The sequence below is a fragment of the Stegostoma tigrinum genome, chromosome 15 (genome assembly GCF_030684315.1).
Source record: "Stegostoma tigrinum isolate sSteTig4 chromosome 15, sSteTig4.hap1, whole genome shotgun sequence".
Taxonomy (NCBI): Eukaryota; Metazoa; Chordata; class Chondrichthyes; order Orectolobiformes; family Stegostomatidae; genus Stegostoma; species Stegostoma tigrinum.
In genome coordinates this window covers 69,857,350-69,882,733 of record NC_081368.1, presented here as the reverse complement: position 1 = coordinate 69,882,733, position 25,384 = coordinate 69,857,350, and the positions used below count along the sequence as shown (strand labels likewise).

Genomic DNA, 25,384 nt, shown 5'->3' with positions numbered 1-25,384 from the left:
TTGCAATTAACACTCTAGTACACATCTGAGTTTACATTCCTGTGCAATACTGACAAAGGTGTGGTCTTTCAGATTAAGCATTGAACTGAGGCACCATCTGTGTTCTGGCCAACATAACAATTCCAACAGCACTATTTTGGTGTAAATTGACAGAGGATAATTTGCAACAAGACCCGGGTGCCCTTATACACCAATCACTGCAAATAAGCAGCAAGTGGTGAAGAATGCAAAAGGTAGGTTAGCCTTCATTGGAAGAGGACCCAAATACAGCAACAACATCGTCTTTCTGCAGTTAAACAGGGCATTGGTGAGGCCGCTGTGCAATATTGTGAATTAATTTTATTGCCATGGGCACTTGAATGAGTATAGTGAAAAGTTTGCAGTGTCACTGCTTTTAGTGCCATCTTGGGCACAAGATACCTAGGTACAAATATATTAGTATTTGCTACATAAAGGAAAGAATAATAAATAATAGTTCAGCCTAAGAATATAAAGGAAAAAAACACTCAATTTACTGTCCTTTGACCCCAATCTGTGCCAGCAGCGAGCCTCCAGACTGCAGTGGGCCAAATCCACAGACATCACTGGGCTTCAGAACTCAAGACCTTGCCTCCAGTCTGCAAGCGACACACCACCTTGCAACAACCTCTGGTCTGGGATTCACCCCCTCCCTCGCGACAGCCTCCAGTCTGCAAGGGACCCAAGCCCGCACCCCCCCCCGCGATGGCCTCCAGTCGGGACCTGCCTTCCCGCGACAGCCTGTAGCCCGACAATGGCCTCCTCAATGACGGCCACCGGGTTTTGAGACTCACTCCCTCGTGATGGCCTCCAGTCTGGGACTCTCATTGCTGCCTCCACGGCCTCCAGTATTTAAAAAGCTACTTGAGAAAAGGAAAAGAGAAAAAGAAAAGGAACAAGAATGGGCAGAGCAGAGGAGGTCTGCCTAGAACATCCTAGGCTGCCGCCATCTTGGACTGATTATGTGCAGTTTTGGTCTCCTCAGCCAAGGAAGGATAGTCTGACGACAATGTTGGATGACGGCAGTGCCTGGAGGAGCAGAGAGGCTGAAATCTACAGTGGGAAAAACGAAATTTTGAAGCTGTTTCAGGTTTAATGATATAAATTTAACATTGATTTATTTAGCATTTTGCCATTTACATAATTTGTTCAGTAAAGTATTCTGCAATCCAAGATGGTGCCAGAATGTGGCGACATTATCCACCTATCACTACCTAGGTACAAGTGACAATGCTTTAAATAAATCAAGATAAATCTGAGATATTTTGCTATAGAGGGGTTTATCAGACTGGTTCCTGGAATAGCAGGACTTACATGTGAGGAACAGTTTAATCAGTTAGGATTATATTTGCTGGAGTTCAGAAAAATGAGGATAGAAACCTGTGGAATTTGTGCAGCACTCAACAGGATAGATGCAGAAAGGATGGTCCCTATGGCAGAGGGGTCTACAACTAAGGCGCTCAGTCTAAGGATATGGGGTATACCACTTAAGACTGTGAGGAGAAATTTCCTCACCCAGAGAATGGTAAGCCAGAAGAATTCACTACCACAGAAAACAGCCAAGGCCAAAACATTGTATAGTTTCAAGAAGGAGTTGGATGTAGCACTTGGAGCTAAAGAGATTAAAAGAACAGGTTATTGAGTTGGATGATCAGTCACGATCACATTGAATAGTGGAGCAGGCTCAAAAGGCCAAATGGCAGCCGCCTCCTAATTCCTGAACTACTATTTGTACTTGATCTGATGAGTTTTTTCTGTGGGTCCCCTGAGAATATTCTTTCCTCGTCCAACGTCATCACAGTTTCAACAATGGCCACCTGGCTCATTTCCCTGGGAAAAAGATGGTCATGCTTCAGAAAGAGTCCAGTGGACATCCTGAGATTGTGAGAGGTTACTCTGTGAATTTACGACCGTATGACATTGGAAAAGAAATAGACCACTCAGCCCAACAAGTCTGCTCTACCATTCAATGTGATCATGGCTGATTTGATAATCCTCAATTTCTGTTTCCTGTTTTATCCACATAACCTTTTAATTCCCTTCCTGATTAAAAAATCCATCTGTCTCAGCCTTGAATATACTGAATATCTCAGCCTCGACAGCCCACAGAGGTAAAGAATTCCACAGATTCACTGCCCTCTGAGAGAAGAAATTCCTCCTCATCTTTTTCTTAAATTGGCGAACTTATATTTCTGAGATTCTATGGTCCAAGTAATGCATTGTATGGTTTCAGCCAGACATTCTCGCTACCGTGCTTCAATAAAGAAATTAGAATTAGATCAGATTCCCCACAGTGTGAAAACAGGCCCTTCGGCCCAACAAGTCCACACCACCCCTTGCAGCATCCCACCCAGACCCATCCCCCTATAACCCACATACCCCTGAACACTACGGGTAATTTGGCATGGCCATTCCACCTAGCCTGCATATCTTTGGACTGTGGGAGGAAACGGGAACACCCGGAGGAAACCTACTCACTCACAGGGAGAACGTGCAAACTCCGCACAGACAGTTACCCGAGGCTGGGTTCGAACCCGGGTCCCTCGCGCTGTGGGCTGCAGTGCTAATCACTGAGCCACTGTGCCGCAAAGTGTCTAATGATGACCATGAAACCTTGGCTGGTTATCAGACAAACCCATCTGGCTCACTAACGTCCTTTAGGGAAGGGAACTGCCATCCTTACCCACTCTGGCCTACATGTGACGCCAGGCACGTTGTAATGTACTTGACTCTTAATTGCCCTCTGGTCAGTTAGGGATGGGCAATAAATGTTGGCCTAGCCAGAGAGGCCCACATCCTGTGAGTGAATAAAACAAAAATTTCATTTGAGGTAAAGGCCAGCATTGCATTTGCCTTCCCTGTTTCTGATGTGCTTGTATTGTTTTGTGACTTTTGCACAAGACCCCTCTGGGATGCAGTTTTCTGCAATCTGTCTCCATTTAAGTCATGTTCTGCTCCTCTTTCTTCCTGCCAAATTGCATAACCTCACATTTTCCTGCATAATCTTCAGTTGGCTTTTTGCCCACTCACTTAACCTGTTCCTAGCCTTGTACAGATTCTTTGTCAACCTCTGTTTAACTTCCCACCTATTTTTGTGTTGTATATGAACTACAAGGTTATTGTCCATTTACTTCCATCATCACTGCCATTAGTGTCTAATTGTACATTACTCCACTAGTTAGTTACAAGTTGCCAACCTGAAAATACCGGTCTAATCTCAACACTCTGATTTCTGTTAATAGCTGTGAAGCCTCTGTGTTATTCACCTGCAACTTATTCTGGAGACAGGGCGATTATATTGACAAAGTTGGGACCTTTTCAGTGCTGTGCCCATCTGTTAAAAGAACCCTGGAAAGAGCTGGCAGGGTGCAAATGAAACAAAAATAATTATTTGCAATGTAAAAGGTGAGAAGATGCATGTAAAGAGAACAGTATCTGATGAAAGGGAGTCACTTTGCAGTGTCTGCTAGCATTTGGAGCTGGGATACAAACTTGGGTGGCCAGCAGTTTGCTGGGAGCAAGGGGTGGGTCTCATGGACAAGCTGGACTCAAGAGCACAAGAGGGACATTGAGGGGGGAACTTACGAGTATATGAGGGGACTTAGGGAGAACTATGACTTAGGCTCAGAAAAGGGTGGGTGTGGCAGAGGAAGCTGAATTATTACAGCCATTGTTAGTTCCTTGTTTTATTTCTAAATTTGCATAAACTGAAGCAATCTAAAATGAGCAGAAGAACTGAGTGTCTATTTTTAAGGATGATGTAACGGCTGGGGGATGAAGGGACTCGGGGTGATGATTTTCACAGAATTTGATGAAGTTTCGGAGTTGAGACGTCTTGTTACGGCTGTACAGGACATTGGGTTAGGTCACTTTTGGAATACTGCATTCACTTCTTGTGTCCCTGCTATATATGTTGTGAAAATTTGCCAGGGTTGGAGAGCTTGAGATATAGGGAGAGGCTGAATAGGCTAGGGCTATTTTCCCAGGAGTGTCAGAAGCTGAGGGGGGAACCTTTATAGAGGTTTATAAAATCATGAGGGCCACGGATAGGGCGAGTAGTCAGGTCGTTTCCTCCGGGTAGGGGAGTCTGAAACTAGAGAGGAAAGGGTTAAGGGGGAGAGGGTAATTATTTAAAAGGGATCTAAGGAACAACTTTTTCACAGAGGTTGGTTTGTGTATGGAATATGAGGTGTGATGGTAGCTGGTGCAATTTCAATGTTCAAAAGGCATCTGGATTGATGTATGAATAGGAAGGATTTAGAGGAATATGAGCCAAACGCTGGCAAATGAGACTAGATTAATTTATGATATTTGGTCACCATGGACAAGTTGGACCAAAGGGTCTGTTTCCATGTTGTATGACTTTATCACTCCAAGTACCATGTAATAGACATGTAAATATGAGGTAGTGGCAGTGTGGAGCTGAAATTTGCAAACAGGGTTTTAGTGAAGAGTTGTTTATCAAACTAGAGGGAAGTATGTGGTGGCGTTCCCTGGTAATTGGTATTGGAGCCAGTGTTCTCTAGTATGTTTTAATGTAATACGTATACACCTGTCATTGACCTGGCATCAGACATGCCAACTTGTCCAGCTGAAAGTAGCCAGCTGGAAATATTCTATGAAAGTGTTTATGGGAACAAGCTGGGTTTGCATTGGCTGACGGTTCCTTTCCTTGTTTCAGTAACCCCCTTTAGATTACCTTGCATTCAGAAAAGGATCACCTGACAGAGTTCTCAAAATACATTGGAGAGGTGGGGTGGGAGACAAATGCGCTCTCAAGATGTCCAAAATGCGCAAAAACTTTACTCACTGTGGTAACTAATGGGGAAAAACTCAGTTCGTGTAGTAGAATGGAGAGAATGTCTGAATGATTTATTTACCTTCCTTCTGTAATGACAGGCTCATTGTCTCTCCCATTTGCTGCAGATAATTTCACTCTATTTATTATATGGTAATGTCAAGGAAAAAAGAACTTTCACAGTCATCCAAAGTGCGCTATAAACTCATGAGGTGCTTGTGAATAGTCACTTTTATAGTGTTGGAATCGTATAAGCACAGTAAGCTCCCACAAGCATTACTGCTGCAGTGAACAGATAAGCAGCATTAGTAATGGAATAAGAGCAAAGAATAATACAGCACAGGAACAGGCCCTTTGGCCCACAAAGTCTGTTCCAATTTCTCATCTTTAATTGGACCTGCTAATTATTGCCCATGCACAGTTTCTGTCCCTTCTTATGCCTCCTGTTCATATTGCCCGCTTTTGCCACCTTCACTGGCAGTGCATTCCAGACATCCCCCACCATTGGGTGAAGAATGTTCCCTGCACTTCTCCCTTAACTTTCCCCATGTTACCTTGAACATGTGCCCTCTTTCCACCCAGTAATACAGCTTGTGACTATCCATGTTCTGAGGAAGGGTCACTGAACTCGAAACGTTAACTCTGTTTTTTCTCTTCACAGATGCTGCCAGACCTGCTGACCTTTTCCAGCAACTTTTGTTTTTGTTCCTGTGACTATCCACTTTGTCTATGCCTCTCATAATTTTGTCGACCTCTATCAGGTCACTTCTCAACCCATGTCTTTAAATTGAAAACAGTCCAAGTTTATCCAACCTGTCCCATAACTGGAACCCTGCAGACTAGGCAACATCCTGGTAAACTGTCAGTGCACATTCTCCAAAGCTGGTAGTGTGGTGACCAGAACTTCTCTCAATATTCCCATTAGCCAGGCCAGCTGGAGAAATCCTTCTGTTCTTCCTGATAACGTGGACAGATCTTGGTGAGAGTTTTTCTGAGAATATAGATAAAGCGTCCATTTAATATCTCACTGAAAACCACTCCTCACTACTGCACTGAGATCACACATATAGATGATGTGGGTCCACCTACAGGACATGGACTGCAGCAGTTCAAGAAGGCAGCTCACCACATCACCTTCTCAAGGTCAGTTAGGGATGGGCAACAAAATGCTGACCCAGCCAGTGATGCCCAGATCCATGGTTTGAATAGAGAAGTGGCAGATGTAGGTACGTTTAGAACATTTAAAAGGCATTTGGACAGGTACACGAATAGGAAAGGTTTAAAGAGATATGGACCAAACACAGGCAAGTGGAACTAGTTTAATTTGGGAAACTTGGCCGACATGGATGAACTGGGCTGAAAGGTCTGTTTTTGTGCTGTATGACTCTGTAACCTTCTCGATCAGAAGCGAGATTGCAGGCCATTGAACATAAAAATAAGAATTAAGACCCAGATGGACCATTTGGCCCACCAAGCCTGCTCTATCAGTCAGTAACTGGTAGATGTTCTATTATTTCAGCTACACCCTCCCATAATAACCCTATGCCTTATCATTCTTTCAGGATACAAAAGTTAACTTCTGTCCATTTTGAATTAACTTTGATTGAGCTTCCCCAACTGAATTCCAAGATTTCAAACCTTTTAGTGAAGACAGCATCCTTCATCTAAGTCCTGAAGTGTCAGCAACTTATTAGAACTTAGAACATGGGACAGTACAACACAGGAATGGACCCTTTGACCCACAGTGTTGTGCCGAACATGACGCCAAATTAAATTAATCCCTTATGCCTGCCCTTGGTCCATATCCCTCCAATCCTTGCATGTTCAAGTGCATATCTAAAAGTTTCTTAAATGCCTCTATCGTATCTGCCTCCACTACCACTCTGTGTCAAAAAATACTTGCCCCTGACATCATCTTTGGACTTCCTCTCTTGCCCTATTCTGGTGCTATAACCTCAGTCCTAGACTGCCTGCCCGAGAAAGCTGCCCAGCATCGACCTCATTGAGGCTCTTAAACATTATGTTTGTGTTTCAGTCTGTTTTGAAAATAAATTTATGTTTCCAGTTAATTCCTGAGAAGGATAACGCAGCAAGATTTCTCATTTTGAAACATTTACTGTTTTTAGAAAAAACTGACTAAGAAGAAATTGACTAATGGTTTTGTATCTTTGAGAAACTTAAACTACCAAAAGAACCATTCTTTTCGTACTCAAAGGTCATGCTGTCCATGGAGGTGCTCCCCTTACAAGCAAGCAAGACTCCAGTGAGTTGATATTATTCCCATCTTCACCAAGTAGTAACATCACAAGCCTACCACTGAGTGTTCCACATGCTTTTCAGAAAGTTTCATAAATCTGCCTAGGGAAGGCAATGGCCTGGTGGTGTTATTGCTAGACTATTAATCCAGAGAACCAGGTAATATTCTGAGGACGTGTGCTCAAATCCCACTGTGGCAGATGGTGGAATTTGAATTCAGTGGAAAAAAAAAATCTGGAATTAAGAGTCTAATGATGATCATGAAACCATTTTCGATTGTTGGTTCACTGATATCCTATGGGGAAGGAAACTGTTGTCCTCACCTGGTCTGGCCTATATGTGTTTCCAGTCCCACAGCAAAGCGGTTGACTCTTAACTGCTCTCTGGGCAGTTGGGAAATGCAATAAATGCTGGTCCAGCCAGTGATGCCCACACCCATGGATAACAGATGAAAAAACTGTCCAAGTGCTTCTTCCTCATCTCTGGCTATATCAGAACTAATTCCTCAGAATCCTTAGATTGCTGTGACAATGTTACTTCTCCTATTCTACATTCAGATGTGATGGTTTACAAAGCCTTGCAGTCTTTTCTGTCTGCACTCCAGGCAAAAACTTTTGCCTCCCTGGCGCACGTACTGAGGGAGTATGAGAGTTTGTAGGGCGTATGTAACCTGATCGCAAAAATGGCTTTCATTATCCCCCTCTTCACAGCCACATGATACACGTTGGCCTTGCCTCCAAGTTGTACTGCCATTGTGTTATAGTTGACCCTAATGTGCTTTTATCTTCAAACTAAGTGGACTGTTCAGCCACAACACTGGGATTTTGGAGGATTGACTCTGCACTGGTAGCGCACAGGCTTCTGTTGTCATCTCTCAAGTGCAAGGCCCTCTCACCTTCTCCTCAGTAAAACAGCCTAAGTCTTATAATTTCTAACAATCAACCCATCCTAGTTTATTATCTGTCAGACTGAAATTAAAAAATGTGTCCCAAAACATTATCTGATTACACTGACGATTGTAGCACATGTTTCAACAGGAACATGTCATTTTCTTCTGGATTCTGGAGAGCATGGAAAATAATACAGGTGCAGAGAATCTAAGATAAACTGGAAAAAAAGGACTGAAAATGCTGGAAATGCTCAATGGCATCTGTGAAGAAAGAGAATCAGAGTTAATGTTTCAGTTCAGTATTTCTCAATTTCTCACTAATTTCTCCACATTCTGAGAATCGGTGCAATCTTTCTAAAGAAAATATATCCTCACAATAGGAGTTCAACATCTGTCATGGCATTCCATCTATGGTATTTCCAAAGCACTATACAATTGTAGTAAAATTATATTACTTCTGTACTCTAATGAATGAGCAGCCTTAATGTCTGGGAAGAATACAGCGACTTTTCCTTACTTAACCATCTTTACAGAGACACTTACCTTCCTAACTGTTAGCCTTCTGTGATTTGTGAATAGAACTGTTCAGGCCCCTTGAATGCTGGCAATGCCTACTCCCACACCTTTTTAAACAAAAAATACTGCTTTTTCTATCTGAAGTACAAAACTTCACAGTTCCTTACATTGTATTTCATCTGTCACATTTTCATTGATACCTGTAATCCCACAATATTTTTTTTTTGCAGCCTTCTTACATGTTAGCTTATCAAGCAAACACAGAATGCTGGAGAAACACAAGTGATCTGACATCATGTGTGCAGGGAAAGAGTTACTGTTTCAAGTCTGGTTATTACACTTCTTCGGACTTGAAAGGTGTTGAATATTGCTGTTTTCTAAAATTATATTTTTGACAGAGACAGAGGAGGAGCAAGAGAGCAGGTGGTATAGAGGTCTTGCAAATGAGCAATTTACTTAGCGTGGCATGGTGGCTCAGTGACTAGTATTGCCACCTCATAATGCCAAGGACCCAGGTTCGATTCCACCCTCATGCGACTATGTGGAGTTTGCATGTTCTCACCGTGTCTGTGTGGGTTTCCTCTGGGTGACCCATTTTTCCTTTTTCAGTTCAAAGATGTGCAGGTTAGGTAGAATGGCCATGCTATCCAGGGATGTGCAAGTTAGGTTGATTCACCCTGGGAAATGCAGGGACAGGGTAGGGGGATGAGTCTGGGTGAAATGCTGTTTGGAGGGATGATGTGGATTTGATGGGCCTATTGGCCTGCTTCCACAGTGTAGTGATCTGTGATTCTATGGAAAGACTCCAGAGTTGATTTGTTAATGGTGGAAAATAGAGAGATCTAAAATGGGTGTAAGTGAATGTGTGAAATGGAGAGAATGTGTCCTGCCTACTGAGTGCAGAGTAAACAAGGTGAGGGAAGTAGGAGGACAGGAAAATACAGAACAGACATAATGCAATCAGTTTCTGAAGTTAAATATTCCAATATGGAGACCTCAAGGCTTTGCAATGCTGAAGAGGAAAATGAGGTAATTCTCCTCGAGCTTGTGTTGTACTTCTTTGGAGACAAACCCAGCTGTGGTTTACCTGCCAATGTGAGGACTTCAAGCACAATTCAGATCCCAAGGCCAAAAGAGAAATGGTAACAGAAATATCATAGATCACAGCTTATAAGACAACTTTTTTTGTGACACCAAAATGCGTGCTTGGCATAATGAACAGTCTATAAGTCCATCCCCAAATTCAGCCAGTCAAAGCATCTTTGGTGTTATACATACATGGGAGTTGACTTCCATATTTGCAGCTCATAAATACATGTTTAGGGGTATTTTTGACCATAAGCCAGTGCATGGGATCAAGCACTGCGATTCAGGCCCTGTTTCCAGAAAGATGTGATGACGTGCAAGGCCCAGTGCGGAATGCTAATGATGACTGATAATCAGAAGTGTAACCTCCTGCATCAACACCTGATGGACCACAATTTATATTTTGTGCATCAGTCGATAGCCCCTCATTTTTGGAAGGATCATTTTGAAGGTACCAAGATTTCCCTCTATACTAAGATCTACAGTTGCCTTCTGAGGTAAAAGGATCAAAAACTGCAGTGCAACCAAATAAACGGCTCATAATGTCACTCACTGCTGGTAAAAAGGGGCAGAATGTGAACACCTGGACTCTAATATGTGTCCCACCTCTGATTCTTCCAGCTAATTATTTATGTACCTTTCTCTTTACAGGGGACAAAGTTATGGATCATCATGGAATATTTAGGAGGTGGTTCAGCTTTGGATTTGGTAAGTAATTTATTAATTATATTTGTTATAATTTATTAATTTTTCCATTGATCATCACGGAAGGTCTGTATTGGAAGTCGCACTGGATCTGATTAAAGCTACTCTGCATTTGGAGACAAGGGAGAATGGTACTAGAGGAACCTCTCATTTGGAGATTCAAGATTAATAGGCTGAAAGGTCTCCTTCTGTACGTATCAGTGCAGTAGCTTAGTTATCTCTGGCACCCTGGCTACATGCTAATTCCCCTCATGGCTTCTTTCCACCTAGTCAGTGCCCTCATTAAATCTGGGGGTTGCAAAATCATGGAATGTTTCGAAATTTGGAGAATGTTGATTATCTCAATGAGTGTAGATTGTTTGACTTGATTCAGAATTTTATTGTACCTGCTATGTTTTTTATTGCTGAGTATGACTCAAGTAAAAGTGCCTTGTATTGCCTTACCAACACTAGTTGGACCATTTTCCAGCAGGATTTATCACATGACCACCCATGATTCCCTCCTCCTTTGAGCTCCTAACATAGATGCTCAATTTATCAATCAACCAATAATGGATGCTTTATTGCCCACAATCCACTGCATTCCAGAACCAACTCTATCCAGCACACAGTGTGGGTGCAGCAACCAATTGTGCACCCTGGCATTGCAACAGCCCCTGAAATTTGAGTATCCTACTTGCTTACACCTCGCAGTGTCTGATAGCTAAATCATTAGTTGATTTGGTCACACTCTAGAACAAGCTAGGACGTTATGCGACCCAAGAGTCTCTGCATAAGATCAGGACAAATAAGTAGCTTGTGTTTAAGGTGACAACCTAAGGTTTTATTACACATTGGAAGTCAGAATAGATTGCACGTTGCTTCCCCGATACTGAAACCTAGTCTCCACACACTCTGGTATCAGTTCTGATGAATAGTTTGTGCTCCTTCCATTTTATTCCAATCTTCTGTTAGTGATTATGATCTGACTGCCTCCTGTCTTTAGCACATGATGGTTCCATGTTTCAGTTTGCTCTGCAGGATTATGAACATGACAGTGTGTTTTTCATAATCTCAGGCCCTCCTGCAGCCTTTACATCTATCCAAATCGTCCTGAAGTGCAGTCACTATTGTAATTGAATCCCAATGGTCAATGTTACACCCAACAAGGTGCCAAATGCGATGACAACTTAATAATCTGTTGAGTTGACTGAAAGGCAAACATTAGCCAGGACACAGGGAGTATGTCCTCTGTTCATTTAAGAAAATGTTGCTATACAGTCTATTACATCCATTCAGGGCCTCTGTTTAACCTTGCATCCAAAAGGCAGCACTTGTGACAGTGCTGTAGCCCTTTAGTGCTGCAGTGAGGCATCACTCCTGACTTTAGGCTCAGGCTTCAGGAAAGGGAGAGAGCATCATTGAGGGATGACTCCAGGAAGACATTTTCCACTGTTGAGAGAAGGCTCGGATCGCTGCATGAGCGAACTGTTTATCGTTCATCCTCCATACGTTCTGTCCCATTACCAACTCATTGGAGCTTGATGGTTGACCATGTTCTATATGAATAGAAATTGTTGTCATGAATATCCCCTTTGAAGTCAATGGTAGCAGTTTATCTCCCTTTCATCCCTCCTGTTGTTCTGCCTCAGTTTTTGATTGATACATGCAGGACTCAATGATGTTCTGGACATTGCCCTATTGTAGAGCACTTTTTACATTGTAAATGTGAGAAGTCTATAGGCTGATATTTCCTTTCAGGAGGAACCAGGACCCCGCTGATTAATCCCTCACAGAAATCTGTGAATGTAGAATGACGCACAATGTGACAGTATCACACGGTAAACCTCCAACTCACTGTGAGCAGCACAGCTCAGCCGCTAGCTTTTTATTTAAACAGTGAGAAGTGAAGCTGTCAGCAGGGAGTGGCTTGATGATGTGATAGAGCCTGTTCCTGTGAGGAAGACGAATTTAAGTGTAACACGGGTTTGTTTAAGTACATTCAGTGATGATGATTGTGTTCACACTGCTATCAGTGTTTCATCAGTTTCCCCAGACCCCAATGAATCCCATCTAACAGACAGGAGTGATAACCTGTCTGAGTTAATGGCTCATTTCCATTCTTTGTAGCTGTTAAATGGAGAGTGTGAAAGAGGGTTGCTGATGGCGAAATGAGAAAAAAGAACGAATGGTAAGACACCCTTTTAATTAATGGCGGTGTCCACCATATCAAGTGAAGAATTGTAAACCCTGAAGATATGAAACATGATTATCTCAATGCTCGTTTACCTTTGACCCTGTCTAGTTTGCCGTTATGCAGAAGGCTTTGTGTGTCATGCGCCAACTTGTGGTTTCTTTAGTTAGTGTGCAGTGGGCTGTGCTGGATTTACGTTGACAGTGACAGCAGCTTCTCTATTCTGTGTTGAAACCTGGCTTCACCGCAAAGTCCTGTTTTGGTCACACACTTGACTGCTCATTCAGCAATGATAACAAGTTCAAAGGAAAAGCTACTTGACACTTCCTGCCCTATTTTGGCCATTTGAGCTGTGCCTCCTGTTGAGCTTTTTAAACTGAAACTGTTAGTCTTTCTTCCTCTTTTTGCCTATTTGCATTTGAGTACTCGAATTGACATGAGTACAGACAGCTGCATGAAGACGGAATTGTCTGACATTTCATCTAACACCAAGGCAGTGGAAGCCAATATAAAAGTGAAGATAGTGTGTTCATGCACATTATCATTTATTTTGGCGTTAGCTGTACAATGCCCCAAGGTTTCTCCCCTTATAATTTGCAGGTCTCCGCACAACAGCGGAGCATTCAGATGTCTGCCAGAAAGAGATGACCTTAGGTTCCCTAACATGAAACAAAGAACTGCAGAAACAAAAGCATCATTTGCAGGAGAAGCTTAGCAGTTCTGGCAGTGTCTGTGGAGAGAGAAAGCAAAGTTAACATTTTGGACTTCATGATCCTTCATCTGTTCAGACTCTGCCTTCTCACCACAGATGATACTGAGTTTCTCCAGCAATTTATCTTTTGGTTTGGTTTAATCACTCTCCAGTATGTGTAACCCTATTTAGGAGTGAAATCTTTTGAACCAGGAATAAACCTCTCCAAGGAGTGTAGGTGCAGTCTTGCAGCAGTGCATCATCACCTGAGGAAATTAGACCTCTTGCAATGCAGGGTGGCGACGCATTTTAATTTACAGAGCAAACTGTGATTGTTAACCCTCTGAAACAACTTCAGGTTGCAGGTAGTGGCAGAAGCGCAGTTGATTTTGCTGTCCTGTGCAATTTGTTGCTCACTTAAACTGTGACAGGCCAAGTTTCAGACACTATCCAGAGAATGGCTAGAGAGGACCTCACTCCTATTTCCTTCTCAGAACCAAGTAAACATTGTTTTCCATTGCTCTGTAACACTGCATTTGAATTAATTTGGGGCTTTGTATATGTTGCTGGTCTGTTTTGTGGTCACAGGAGCTGAGGAAATGGCGTGGCCTGTTTCTAATGCATTGTGTAAATGATTGTACGGAAAGATGTTGAGTAATAAATGGAACCGTTGTGGTACTGCTGTTTAAAAGCTGCCCTGTGTTTCACTGGCTGTTTGAGGGTGACTGCAGGTTTGCCCCAGGGAAGTTAATTGAAGTCAACTCTCTCCCTTAGCAGTGCTGCAGTGCATTCCTAGTGTGCTGTGGTCTTTCAATTGCCTGTAGAGCTGAGTTTGAAATGTAACAGGAGCATCAGTGACTGTTTGTTTGAGCTGCTGAGTTAATTCTTTCTCACAATGCAGTGCTCAGTCCTTTGCTTGATTTTTACCAATGTGATTGTGAAGTTCCAAGCTAGAATCTTTGCATGCCCTCTAGCAGTGAGTTAGCATAGTGAAGCAATTGAACCAAATCACCCATAGTATTGGAACAAACTGGCACATGATGCTGAACCGTCAAGTAAATTTCCACTGAGACATTCAGAATTAATTTTATACTACTTTCCATTTCAATGCAGAAATTATGAGTGAATTATGCTTCAACGTTTGCTGATGACTTAAATGAGACCGTATTTGTGAATTCATTCCACTGCCACAATGCATTGAATTAGTGATATTAACTACTTAAGGTGCTCCTAATCATCTTTCCGAGTGGAGTGTAGCATCTAGAACTGTGGTTGAAGACTGAGAGTTTTATGGATGACTTGTTTCTTGACGTGGTCATTCTGCAGCTTAGTGATGTGCCGGCAGAGGGGGAATAGATGCTGACCAGAACAGGCAGTTAGTGCAGGACTCCCCAAAGTGTTGATGACTGTCCAACCTGTATTCAGTTTCTAATACTGCTGACCACAATGGTTCCTCCGGGCTCGGTTGTACAGTAGGGTGGATGTAGCAGCAAGATTGGATAGGCAACAGTCTCAGGAGATTCAGTAGCTAAATGAATGTTAATGTGCTGCAGACCTGTATCCAGGAGCTGTATTAACTACTGATCCTCGTGTGAGGACATCACGGAGTGGCTGCAGAACTCTTGAAGAGAGAAGTGCGATTAGCCAGAGATTGTGGTCTGTATCACTATCAATAATATGGACAGAAAGTGGGATGAGGGGTTGCAGGCAGGTTTAAGGGACCGTGGATGTCATATTTCCCATGCCATTTGTATGTATGTATAGAAGGATGTTGCTGGGACTGGAGGAGTTGAGTTATAAGGACAATCTGGTAGTTTCTCCCTGGAGTGTTAGAAGCTGAGGGGTGACCTCATACGTGTTTATAAAATCATAAGAGGCAGCGATAAGGTGAATAGCCAAAGTCTTTTCCCAGGCCAGGGGAGTCCGAAATTAGAGGACATAAGTTTAAGGTGAGAGGGGAAAGATATAGAAGGGATTTGAGGGGCAACATTTTCACACAGCTGTTGGTGGATATATGGAACGAGCTGCCAGAGGACATGGTAGATAGAGGCAGTTACAACATTTAAAAGGTCAGAAACACAAGGCACCAAGTTATAGTCCAACAGGTTTATTTGAAAACACAAGCTTTCGGAGCGCCTCGTCCTCCAGTTGTTAGTGAGAGAGATGGCATCAGACACAGGGTTTCTAAGCAAAAGATAGAGTTACAGAACTGATGAGGATGAATTGAGCAAACCTAATTTGCTGTTAAATCTTTAAATAGTTAGAATGTTTTAATTGATTAGCATATATATGTAAATCCCCAAATTTTTTTCAAGTCACTGCCCTGAGAGAACCCTAAAGGTTTTAAAGAACGTTTTAGGTCAGACAATGCATTTTAGGTATGAGGCCTTGTTCAGATTTATTCTATTTTGTTCAAAAAGCACACAATTTGTAGACAGTCAGTCAATGTGGTGTTTTATAAATTCCTAATTTAGAAATAAAATCTGCCTGACTCCAAACCAAAACACAGATTCTGAACAAGACCTCACACAAACCATAGAAATTACTAAAGGTTGAATAGTAACATAATTTGAGTACACGAAGCGTGCTAACTTTGGACAGCTGAGTGCATGACCACATCGAAGCTAATAAATTCTTGAAATTCTCTTTCCCAGAAAGTGAGGAGATTAGATTATTATACTTATTCATGACTAAATTAGATTTTGATAGACAAGAGCATCAAGAATAATGGGTTCCGAAAGGGAATTGAAGTTGGAGCAACAGCAGATCAGTCATGATCTTATTGAATGGTGGAACAGGTTTGAAGGTCAGAATGGCCAATCCTGCTCCAAAGTGCTATGTTGACGTATGTTTGTTGTGCAAGGTGTGACAGTGATGGTGTGAGAGAATATTTCCAGATCTCTGTGGTCCATTTCCAGTCATGAGATTTTTTTAGTGGCTAATCTGTTAAGCTAGTGAACAAGTGCCCTTCTCAGTTTTGTGAGCGCTTGGCTCCCGTCTCCCACTGTATGTACATTTTGAGCCCTGTATAATGTTTTGTGAAGACCATCCCATCAGATCTGCTGGGATTCCTTCAGTTGATGTTTCCACATTTGCCTCTGAATCTTGTAAAGGATTCTAACCCTTTCACAGTGAGATTCAGATAGATCTGCATATTTAAGCATTTTAGCGGGCAGGATTAAATTATTCAACAAGTTGCTGGTTTGTAATGAGTGTTTCTCTTTCAGCTCCAAGCTGGGCCCTTCGATGAATTCCAAATTGCAACCATGCTGAAGGAAATCCTCAAAGGCTTAGATTACCTGCACTCCGAGAAAAAGATCCACAGGGACATTAAAGGTAACACTGGGTTCACTCAGCTCTTGGTCCTACGTAATGTGCTGTGAAAGGTTTCTCAACCCTTCTATATGTTGTCTTTTGCTCATCCAGCTGCCAACGTCTTATTATCGGAGCAAGGTGACGTGAAGTTGGCGGATTTTGGTGTGGCTGGTCAGCTGACTGACACGCAGATTAAACGGGATACTTTTGTCGGTACTCCTTTCTGGATGGCACCAGAGGTCATTCAACAATCTGCTTATGACTCCAAGGTAAAGGTGGTCCAACAGCTCAACACCCCTAAATCAACAGACCCCTTGCATCTGTTATGGCGATTCAAAGCTGAATCCTGCTTTCTTGAGTTGCCCTTCGCTCCAAATATTGAACCATTTTGTCATTGTTCATTGCCAAATTTTGTTCACGCCTCTGCCCTCCAAACTCTGCTCATCGATCCACATTGAATTCAACAACTACTTTGTTTCAACATCCCCTTTTTTTTTCAAGTCCATTAATAGCCTGGCCCGTCGCTTCCTTAATAATGTTGTCCATCCCCACAGTCCTCCAACATCTCTGCAGTTGTTCAGTTCTGGCCCCTTGACTATCCCTGACTGTTGCTGCTTCACCACTGATGGCTGTAACTGCCGAGGCTCCAGGCTCTGGAAGTCTTTCCCTAAGCCTTGTTTCCTGTGTAGCTTATCTTCCTATTTTGAGGGTTTTTTTTTTGTTCAACAGCTAAATCATTCACCTTTCCTAATATCTGGGATGGCGTGGTGGCTCAGTGGTTAGCACTGCAGCCTCATAGCACCAGGGACCCAGGTTCGATTCCAGCCTCAGATGACTGTCTGAGTGGACTTTGCACGTTCTCCCCATGTCTGCGTGGGTTTCCTCCGGGCACCCTGGTTTCCTCCCACAGTCCAAAGATGTGCAGGCTAGGTGGATTGGCCATGCTATATTGCCCATAGTGTTCAGGGTATGTGGGTTATAGGGGGATGGGTCTGGTTGGGATGCTTCAAGGGGCGGTGTAGACTTGTTGGGCCGAAGGGCCTGTTTCCACGCTGTAGGGAATCTAATCTATCTAATCTCCTGATGTTATTCAGCATTGCATTCTTTTAATGATATTTCTGTAGTGCACCTTGGAATGATCTTGGAATTGTCAAAAGAAAGCACTGCTTCAGTACAATGGCCATTACAGGGTCTTCACCAATCACTTATTGTAGAAAAGCATTTCATGTCTTGAGAATCGTTGGCAAAATAGAATTTCTCTGAATTTCTGTTTCTCTGAATCGCAATTTTGGAAAATAACCTGTCTCGCCACTGATTCCAAGCCATTGGAAGTCATCCGACCTTTGTTCATTTTAAAATCTCCAAACCCCAACCTCCTCCAACTTCTGTTCTTGGAATGATTAGATACAAAAGGCCATTTCAGGACAAGTACCTATTGATTTCGCCGAGAAACTAATAACTCGAAATGAATGAATGAACTTGTCAGTACAACCTCAGGGAGCCTTATGTTGATTTATGAACAATTATGTTGTCTTGAAGCACAAGTCTCTGTTGTAATACAGTGGTCGATTGCACAGCAAGATTCCACAAAGATCAGTGAAATGAACAGCTTATTTTTCTGGTGGTGATATTAATTGAGGAGGAAGGAATTCAAACATTACCAGATTACTGATTGTGAAATTTCTATGCTCTCAAACGAAAGAATTAATACAGCAAGGAAGGAGGTCACTTGGCCCATTCGGTTTAGACAAGCTCTTTGGAACAGCCATATTCCACTCCTCAGCCTTTTCTCTTCTTCCTTCTAATTTAGTTTCCAGCCCAAAGGCAGGTCTGACCCATAGTGCCATGACCTTCACCATGGGCAGGATACGAAGGCAGATCTCAAACCGCCAAAGCGAGAATGGGGATTGAACCCCTCGGAATTTTTCCCAAACTGATCCACAACAGTCTTCCGACCAACTGAGCTGACTCGCCCACTAAGGAATCCGAGTTGCCTTGGCAACATAGACTTCCATGTGCATGTTGTACTTTGGAGCTATGCATATTGGTAGCAAAGGCTTCAATATCTTTCCATCATGTAACTAACCAGTAATCTCTTCCATTCTCCCCACCTGCCATTGTGCTTGTGTGTGTGTTTGTGTTGAAAAAATTTGTAAGGCGATACTGAACCTAGTATAAAAACCAAGTTGTGAGAGTATCTGAAAATCTGAAATTAAAACAGAAAACACTGAAGAAACTCAGTAGGTCTGACAGCATCTGTAGAGGGAGAAACAGCACTAATGTTTTAAGTGCAGTACGACCGATCTTCAGAAGCTTCTCCAGCACTTTCTATCTTGTATTTGATGTTATGAAAGCACCCTCAGTGACTTCAAAAGTTCTTCAGTGGTTGTAGCCAGTTCTTGGGATTCCAATTAATATCAGCTCTCTTTTTTTTCTATTTCTATCTTTCACATGTTTCCCTTTTCTGTCATTCTTGCAGTGCCTATTTCTCTGTGGCATGCTCTGCCTTTCGTTTGTTTTCACCCCTCCTCCTTTTTCTCTTCGTGCATTAGGGTTAGGCCAGCATGATCTCTGCATACCTCTGTCATTACATTGAGCCACAGTACTGCAGTGTCCTTATGTTATGTTGAATTGCTCAGCATATCAATGTCTCTCTTCCCACTTTTGCAGGCAGACATCTGGTCATTGGGAATCACAGCCATTGAACTGGCCAAGGGTGAGCCACCCAACTCAGACATGCATCCGATGAGGGTCCTGTTTCTTATACCCAAAAACAACCCGCCAACTCTCAGTGGAGAGTTCAGCAAGTCCTTTAAGGAATTTGTAGATGCCTGTTTGAATAAGGACCCTTCTTTTGTAAGTATCTAAGTCAGTGCTTCTCTCTCAAGATTCCCTGGGCACCTCTAAAGGATTCTGTGGATTTTTCATGTCGAGCTGAACGTTATACTAGATCTTTCAACATTTGTTTTTCTTACGTTGAATGTGTGCACTTTGCACACTGGATGCACTGTAAGAATTCTGTGATGTTTGCAGTGGGAGAAGAGGGGGTAGAGGGTGTTGGAATTCCATGATGTATTCCGGGGATCCTTACCCAAAGAAAGATTGGTAACTACTGATCTGAAGGCCTGGATTCACGATTGAGTGCTGCATTCCTGCAATGCCACATCTCTCTTTGGAGAAATACTGCCATTCCTGACAGACCTGTATCCTTCGTGTGCTCGGATATGCCTTGTGGATTTTGGCTGTTGCCTGGCTTAAAACTACAGAAAGCAGTAGATTTAAAACCCTGATTCTCACAGTCCCCTCAGAGCTGAGACTTTGTATTCTTTGCAATGGTGAAAACAATATAGGCATAATAATGCCCAGAATGAATGCTTGCATTTACATCTAGCTTTGTGCATAGACAGATTTTTTTTTTTTCTGAGGGGTTGCTTCACACAAAGCCATCAGGCTCTTAGTATGGGTCCTTGGAAGTGTTAGGCTCTGTCAGTACACGTTCCTAGGAAGTAGAGTCTGTTTAACCATCAATCTCTGTTTCCATATTTGTTCAGCGTCCAACAGCAAAGGAGCTGCTCAAACATAAGTTCATCATTAAAAACTGCAAGAAGACCTCATATTTAACAGAATTAATTGACGGGTACAAGAGGTGGAAAGCAGATGAACACAGTGATGATGACTCCAGTTCAGACGAGTCAGATTCGTAAGTGCTTTTCACATATCATAGTGTCATAGAGATATACTGCACAGAAACAGACCCTTGGATCCAACTTGCCCATGCCAACCAGATATCCCAAATTAGCATAGTTCTATTTACCAGCATTTGGCCCATATCCTTATAAATCCTTGCTACTCACGTACTCATCCAGATGCCTTTTAAATGTTGTAACTGTACCAGCCTCCTCTGGCAGCTCATTCCATACACACACCACCTTCTGTGTGAAAAAGTTGTCCCTTAGGTCCCTTTTAAGTCTTTCCCCTGTCATTTTAAACCTTTGCCCTCTAGTTTTGGACTCCCTTACCCTAGGAAAAAGACCTTGGCTATTCACCATAACCATGCCTGTCATGATTTTATTAACCTCTATAAGGTCACCCCACAGCCTCTGATGCTGCAGGGAAAATAGTTCCAGCCTATTTTAGCCTCTCCCTGTAGCTCAAATTCTCCAATCCCGGTAACATACTTGTAAATCTTATCTGAACACTTTGACGTTTGACAACATCTTTCCTATAGCAAGGAGAATAGAATTGAATGTAGTATTCCAAAAGTGGCCTTACCAATGTCCTGTACAGCCACAACATGGTGTGCCAACTCCTACACTCAGTGTTCTGACCAATGACGGCAAGTATATTGAATGCCTTCTTTACTAACCTGTCTACCTGCTCTCAAGGAGCTGGGAACCTGCACCCCAAGGTCACTTTGTTCAGCAACACTCCTCAGGACCTTACCATTGAGTGTATAAGTATTACGGGAAGTGCAGTGGTTACATTACTGAATTAGGAGCTCCGACTGATCAGTTAGCAAACAAAGATTTAAATCCCACCTGTCCCACAGTCTTAAGAATTTGAATTCAATTCAGAATTAACTCTGGAAACAAATGGTCACTCCTCGTAGCAGCGACTGTGACACTGTCAGGGCCTTTGTTAAAACCCAATGGTTTTGCAAACCACTGGTTGGGAGGGAGGCCTGTTGCCCTCAACTGTTCTCAGCCTGTAGGTAGCTCCAGACTCTCCACAATGTGACAAGTTGTTTCCTTAACCTGACTGAAAGAATCGCTTATTATCGCAAACTACTGCAAAGTAAGTGCCTCATGATGACTTCCTCTGGGCTGATTTAGGAATGACTTGGTCATTGACAGTCATTATCTGAGAATTATTTCCTTTTTAAATTGCCTCAGATCTGTTGGAGTCCTCATTCTAGAGTCCAGCACCACTTCTCACTCTCCCAACACCACCCAAAAGAATTGAGAACAAGCAAGCACCTAGGTTTAATCTGAGTTAGACCTCAGTGCTGTAATCGTTATCTGATGAGGTATGTTGCGTCTTGATGGTGATGGAGGATAGGGCTTTGCGGTGACTTTCTGCAAGGTGAATTAGCTGCTGATGCTGATGTGCACACCTCTGCAGGAATTGGAAAGGGAGCCATTGAATGCAAGGTTACTGGAGACTGCTGTGTCTTCTGGAATCAGGAGTTGAGTGAATCAGGAAATCCAAATGTATTGTTTGGAAGATCCACCCAGGCTCATTTCAATGACGCAGTAGGGAATTGTCAGGAGAAGCAAGCTTTAATTTTGTGTGGAGGTGGTGGCAAAGATATGGAGGCCTGCAGCTGGGAAAGGCTGGGCCAATTTGGAAAAGGACAGTACGGATTCAGGAATGAGCTGGTGCACTTGATTAAAGAAGGCTCATTTATTCAAGATAGAGCAAATAATGAATATTAAATCAGACTATTGTTTTAGCTGTAAAGTTGTTCTAGAATGGGATAGTGCTACTATTGCAGAAGAGGATATAAGGATTTTTTTTCACTAAGTCTTTGAATGTACCAAACTTCTGTACTAGAAACTATTTTACGGTTTAGTCAGTAGGAAATTAAATGATTACAAGCGTAAGATGCCTGGGAAGTTGAAACATAGTAAGATTGCAGAGTTTAGCAGTGGACTATGGGTGTGTGAGCTAATCCAGTGGAAAGTATCTGCAGCTGATGCTAACTCTCGGTAGTCAGATATGAGGAAATGGTAAAGCATTGAGATGTGACTTAAAGGCAATTTTCAATGCCACCCCTTCCCAGCTATGCCAGTAAATGTAGGATCTGGAATGATGACAGCAAATGAGAAGGCCAGTTGGCCCATCATTTCCATGGTGGCTGTCTCCAAAAGTGTCTCTGCCAGTCCCAGTCCTTGGCCATTTTCCTGTCTTACCTTTGGGAACAGGGTTGGGAAGGGGGTCGCCGAGAACAGCAATCCATAACTTGAGATACCAAAGTATAATAGGGCCCCAACCCAAAGCGGCAGCTTTCCTGCTCCTCTAATGCTGCCCGGCCTGCTGTGTTCCTTCAGCTGCACACTGTGTTGTGCCATACTCTGCCATGTCTTAGAAAAGAGGTACTGACTAAAAAGTCTTCCTGACACTGTTTAGCATCTTGAATTTGTGCGGTGATTCAGAGTTCTCAAAAAACACTTCTGTGCCATTTGTTAATGATGTTGCTTTGCCTGAATGTTGATGTGTTATCAATCCAGGTTAGATAGTTGGTGCAAGATAATAAAATGTGAGGCTGGATGAACACAGCAGGCCAAGCAGCATCTCAGGAGCACAAAAGCTGACGTTTCGGGCCTAGACCCTTCATCAGAGAGGGGGATGGGGAGAGGGAGCTGGAATAAATAGGGTGAGACGGGGAGGCGGACCGAAGATGGAGAGAAAAGAAGATAGGTAGAGAGGAGAGTATAGGTGAGGAGGTAGGGAGGGGATAGGTCAGTCCAGGGAAGATGGACAGGTCAAGGAGGCGGGATGAGCTGGTAGGTAGGAAATGGAGGTGGAGCTTGAGGTGGGAGGAAGGAATGGGTGAGAGGAAGAACAGGTTAGGGAAGCAGAGACAGGCTGGGCTGGTTTAGTGAAGCAGTGCGGGGAGGGGACGAGCTGGGCTGGTTTTGGGATGCAGTGGGGGGAGGGGAAGAACTGGGTTGGTTTTGGGATGCAGTGGTGGAAGGGGAGATTTTGAAGCTTGTGAAGTCCACATTGATACCATTGGGCTGCAGGGTTCACAAGCGGAATATGAGTTGCTGTTCTTGCAACCTTCGGGTGGCATCATTGTGGCACTGCAGGAGGCCCATGATGGACATGTCATCTGAGGAATGGGAGGGGGAGGTGAAATGGTTCGTGACTGGGAGGTGCAGTTGTTTGTTGCGAACCAAGTGGAGGTGTTCTGCAAAGTGGGCCCCAAGCCTCAGCTTGGTTTCCCCAATGTAGAGGAAGCCAAACCAGGTACAATGGATACAATATACCACATTGGCAGATGTGCAGGTGAACATCTCCTTGACATGGAAGGTCACTTTGTGGCCTGGGATGGGGGTGAGGGCGGAGGTGTGGGGGCAGGTGTAGCACTTCCTGTGGTTTCAGGGGAAGGTGTCGGGTGTAGTGAGGTTGGAGGGGAGTGTGGAGCGGACAAGGGAGTCGCGGAGAGAGTGGTCTCTCTGGAAGGCAGACAAGGGTGGTGATGAAAAAATAGCTTGGGTGGTGGGGTCGGATTGTAGATGGCGGAAGTGTCGGAGGATGATGCGTTGTATCCGGAGGTTGGTGGGGTGGTGTGAGAGAACGAGGGGGATCCTCTGGGGGCAGTTGTGGCGGGGGCGGGGTGTGATGGATGTGTTGCGGGAAATGCGGGAGACGCGGTCAAGGGCATCTTGACCACTGTGGGGGTAAAGTTGCGATCCTCGAAGAACGTGGACGTCTGGGATGTGCAGGAGTGGAATGTCTCATCCTGGGAGCAGATGCGGTGGAGGTGGACGAATTGAGAATAGGGGATGGAATTTTTGCGGGAGGGTGGGTGGGAGGAGGTGTATTCTAGGTAGCTGTGGAAGTCGGTGGGCTTGAAATGGACATCAGTTACAAGCTGGTTGCCTGAGATGGAGACTGAGAGGTCCAGGAAGGTGCCGCCATCTACAATCCGACCCCACCACCCAAGCTATTTTTTCATCACCACCCTTGTCTGCCTTCCAGAGAGACCACTCTCTCCGCGACTCCCTTGTCCGCTCCACACTCCCCTCCAACCTCACTACACCCGACACCTTCCCCTGAAACCGCAGGAAGTGCTACACCTGCCCCCACACCTCCGCCCTCACCCCCATCCCAGGCCACAAAGTGACCTTCCATGTCAAGGAGATGTTCACCTGCACATCTGCCAATGTGGTATATTGTATCCATTGTACCTGGTTTGGCTGCCTCTACATTGGGGAAACCAAGCTGAGGCTTGGGGCCCACTTTGCAGAACACCTCCACTTGGTTCGCAACAAACAACTGCACCTCCCAGTCACGAACCATTTCACCTCCCCCTCCCATTCCTCAGATGACATGTCCATCATGGGCCTCCTGCAGTGCCACAATGATGCCACCCGAAGGTTGCAAGAACAGCAACTCATATTCCGCTTGTGAACCCTGCAGCCCAATGGTATCAATGTGGACTTCACAAGCTTCAAAATCTCCCCTTCCACCACTGCATCCCAAAACCAACCCAGTTCTTCCCCTCCCCCCACTGCATCCCAAAACCAGCCCAGCTCGTCCCCTCCCCGCACTGCTTCACTAAACCAGCCCAGCCTGTCTCTGCTTCCCTAACCTGTTCTTCCTCTCACCCATTCCTTCCTCCCACCTCAAGCTCCACCTCCATTTCCTACCTACCAGCTCATCCCGCCTCCTTGACCTGTCCATCTTCCCTGGACTGACCTATCCCCTCCCTACCTCCTCACCTATACTCTCCTCTCTACCTATCTTCTTTTCTCTCCATCTTCGGTCCGCCTCCCCCTCTCACCCTATTTATTCCAGCACCCTCTCCCCATCCCCCTCTCTGATGAAGGGTCTAGGCCCGAAACATCAGCTTTTGTGCTCCTGAGATGCTGCTTGGCCTGCTGTGTTCATCCAGCCTCACATTTTATTATCTTGGAATCTCCAGCATCTGCAGTTCCCATTATCTCTGATACTAGATGGTTGGTGCAATACTGTTTGTCCTGAACTGCTGGTTGTTAATAAAATTGTTCTGACTGACTAGCAAGCTGGGATTTCTGCTGCAGCCAGTACACATTAATCATGAGAAAGCTATTTTTTTAGTTGAGTCAATTTCATCCTTGAGAACCATTATTAGCTAATATCATCTGCATGTTTGGCGTTGGTGAACAGGATACCTTTTAATAAGGAAATTCATAATGCAATCACAGTAATGACCCCGATGTCGCCTTC

The 25,384-nt window shown here is 43.8% G+C and overlaps 1 protein-coding gene across 1 annotated transcript in view; it reads left to right on the top strand.

Moving 5' to 3' along the window:
• The window catches only part of stk26 (serine/threonine protein kinase 26), a 117,998-nt gene that overhangs the window by 77,931 nt on the left and 14,683 nt on the right, over positions 1-25,384 (top strand). Inside the window, exons 3-7 of the mRNA XM_048544478.2 lie at positions 10,215-10,271; positions 16,360-16,468; positions 16,559-16,716; positions 19,118-19,303; positions 19,999-20,147. Of these exons, the coding sequence (XP_048400435.1) occupies positions 10,215-10,271; positions 16,360-16,468; positions 16,559-16,716; positions 19,118-19,303; positions 19,999-20,147 (659 nt within the window). The remainder of the gene's footprint in view (positions 1-10,214; positions 10,272-16,359; positions 16,469-16,558; positions 16,717-19,117; positions 19,304-19,998; positions 20,148-25,384) is intronic.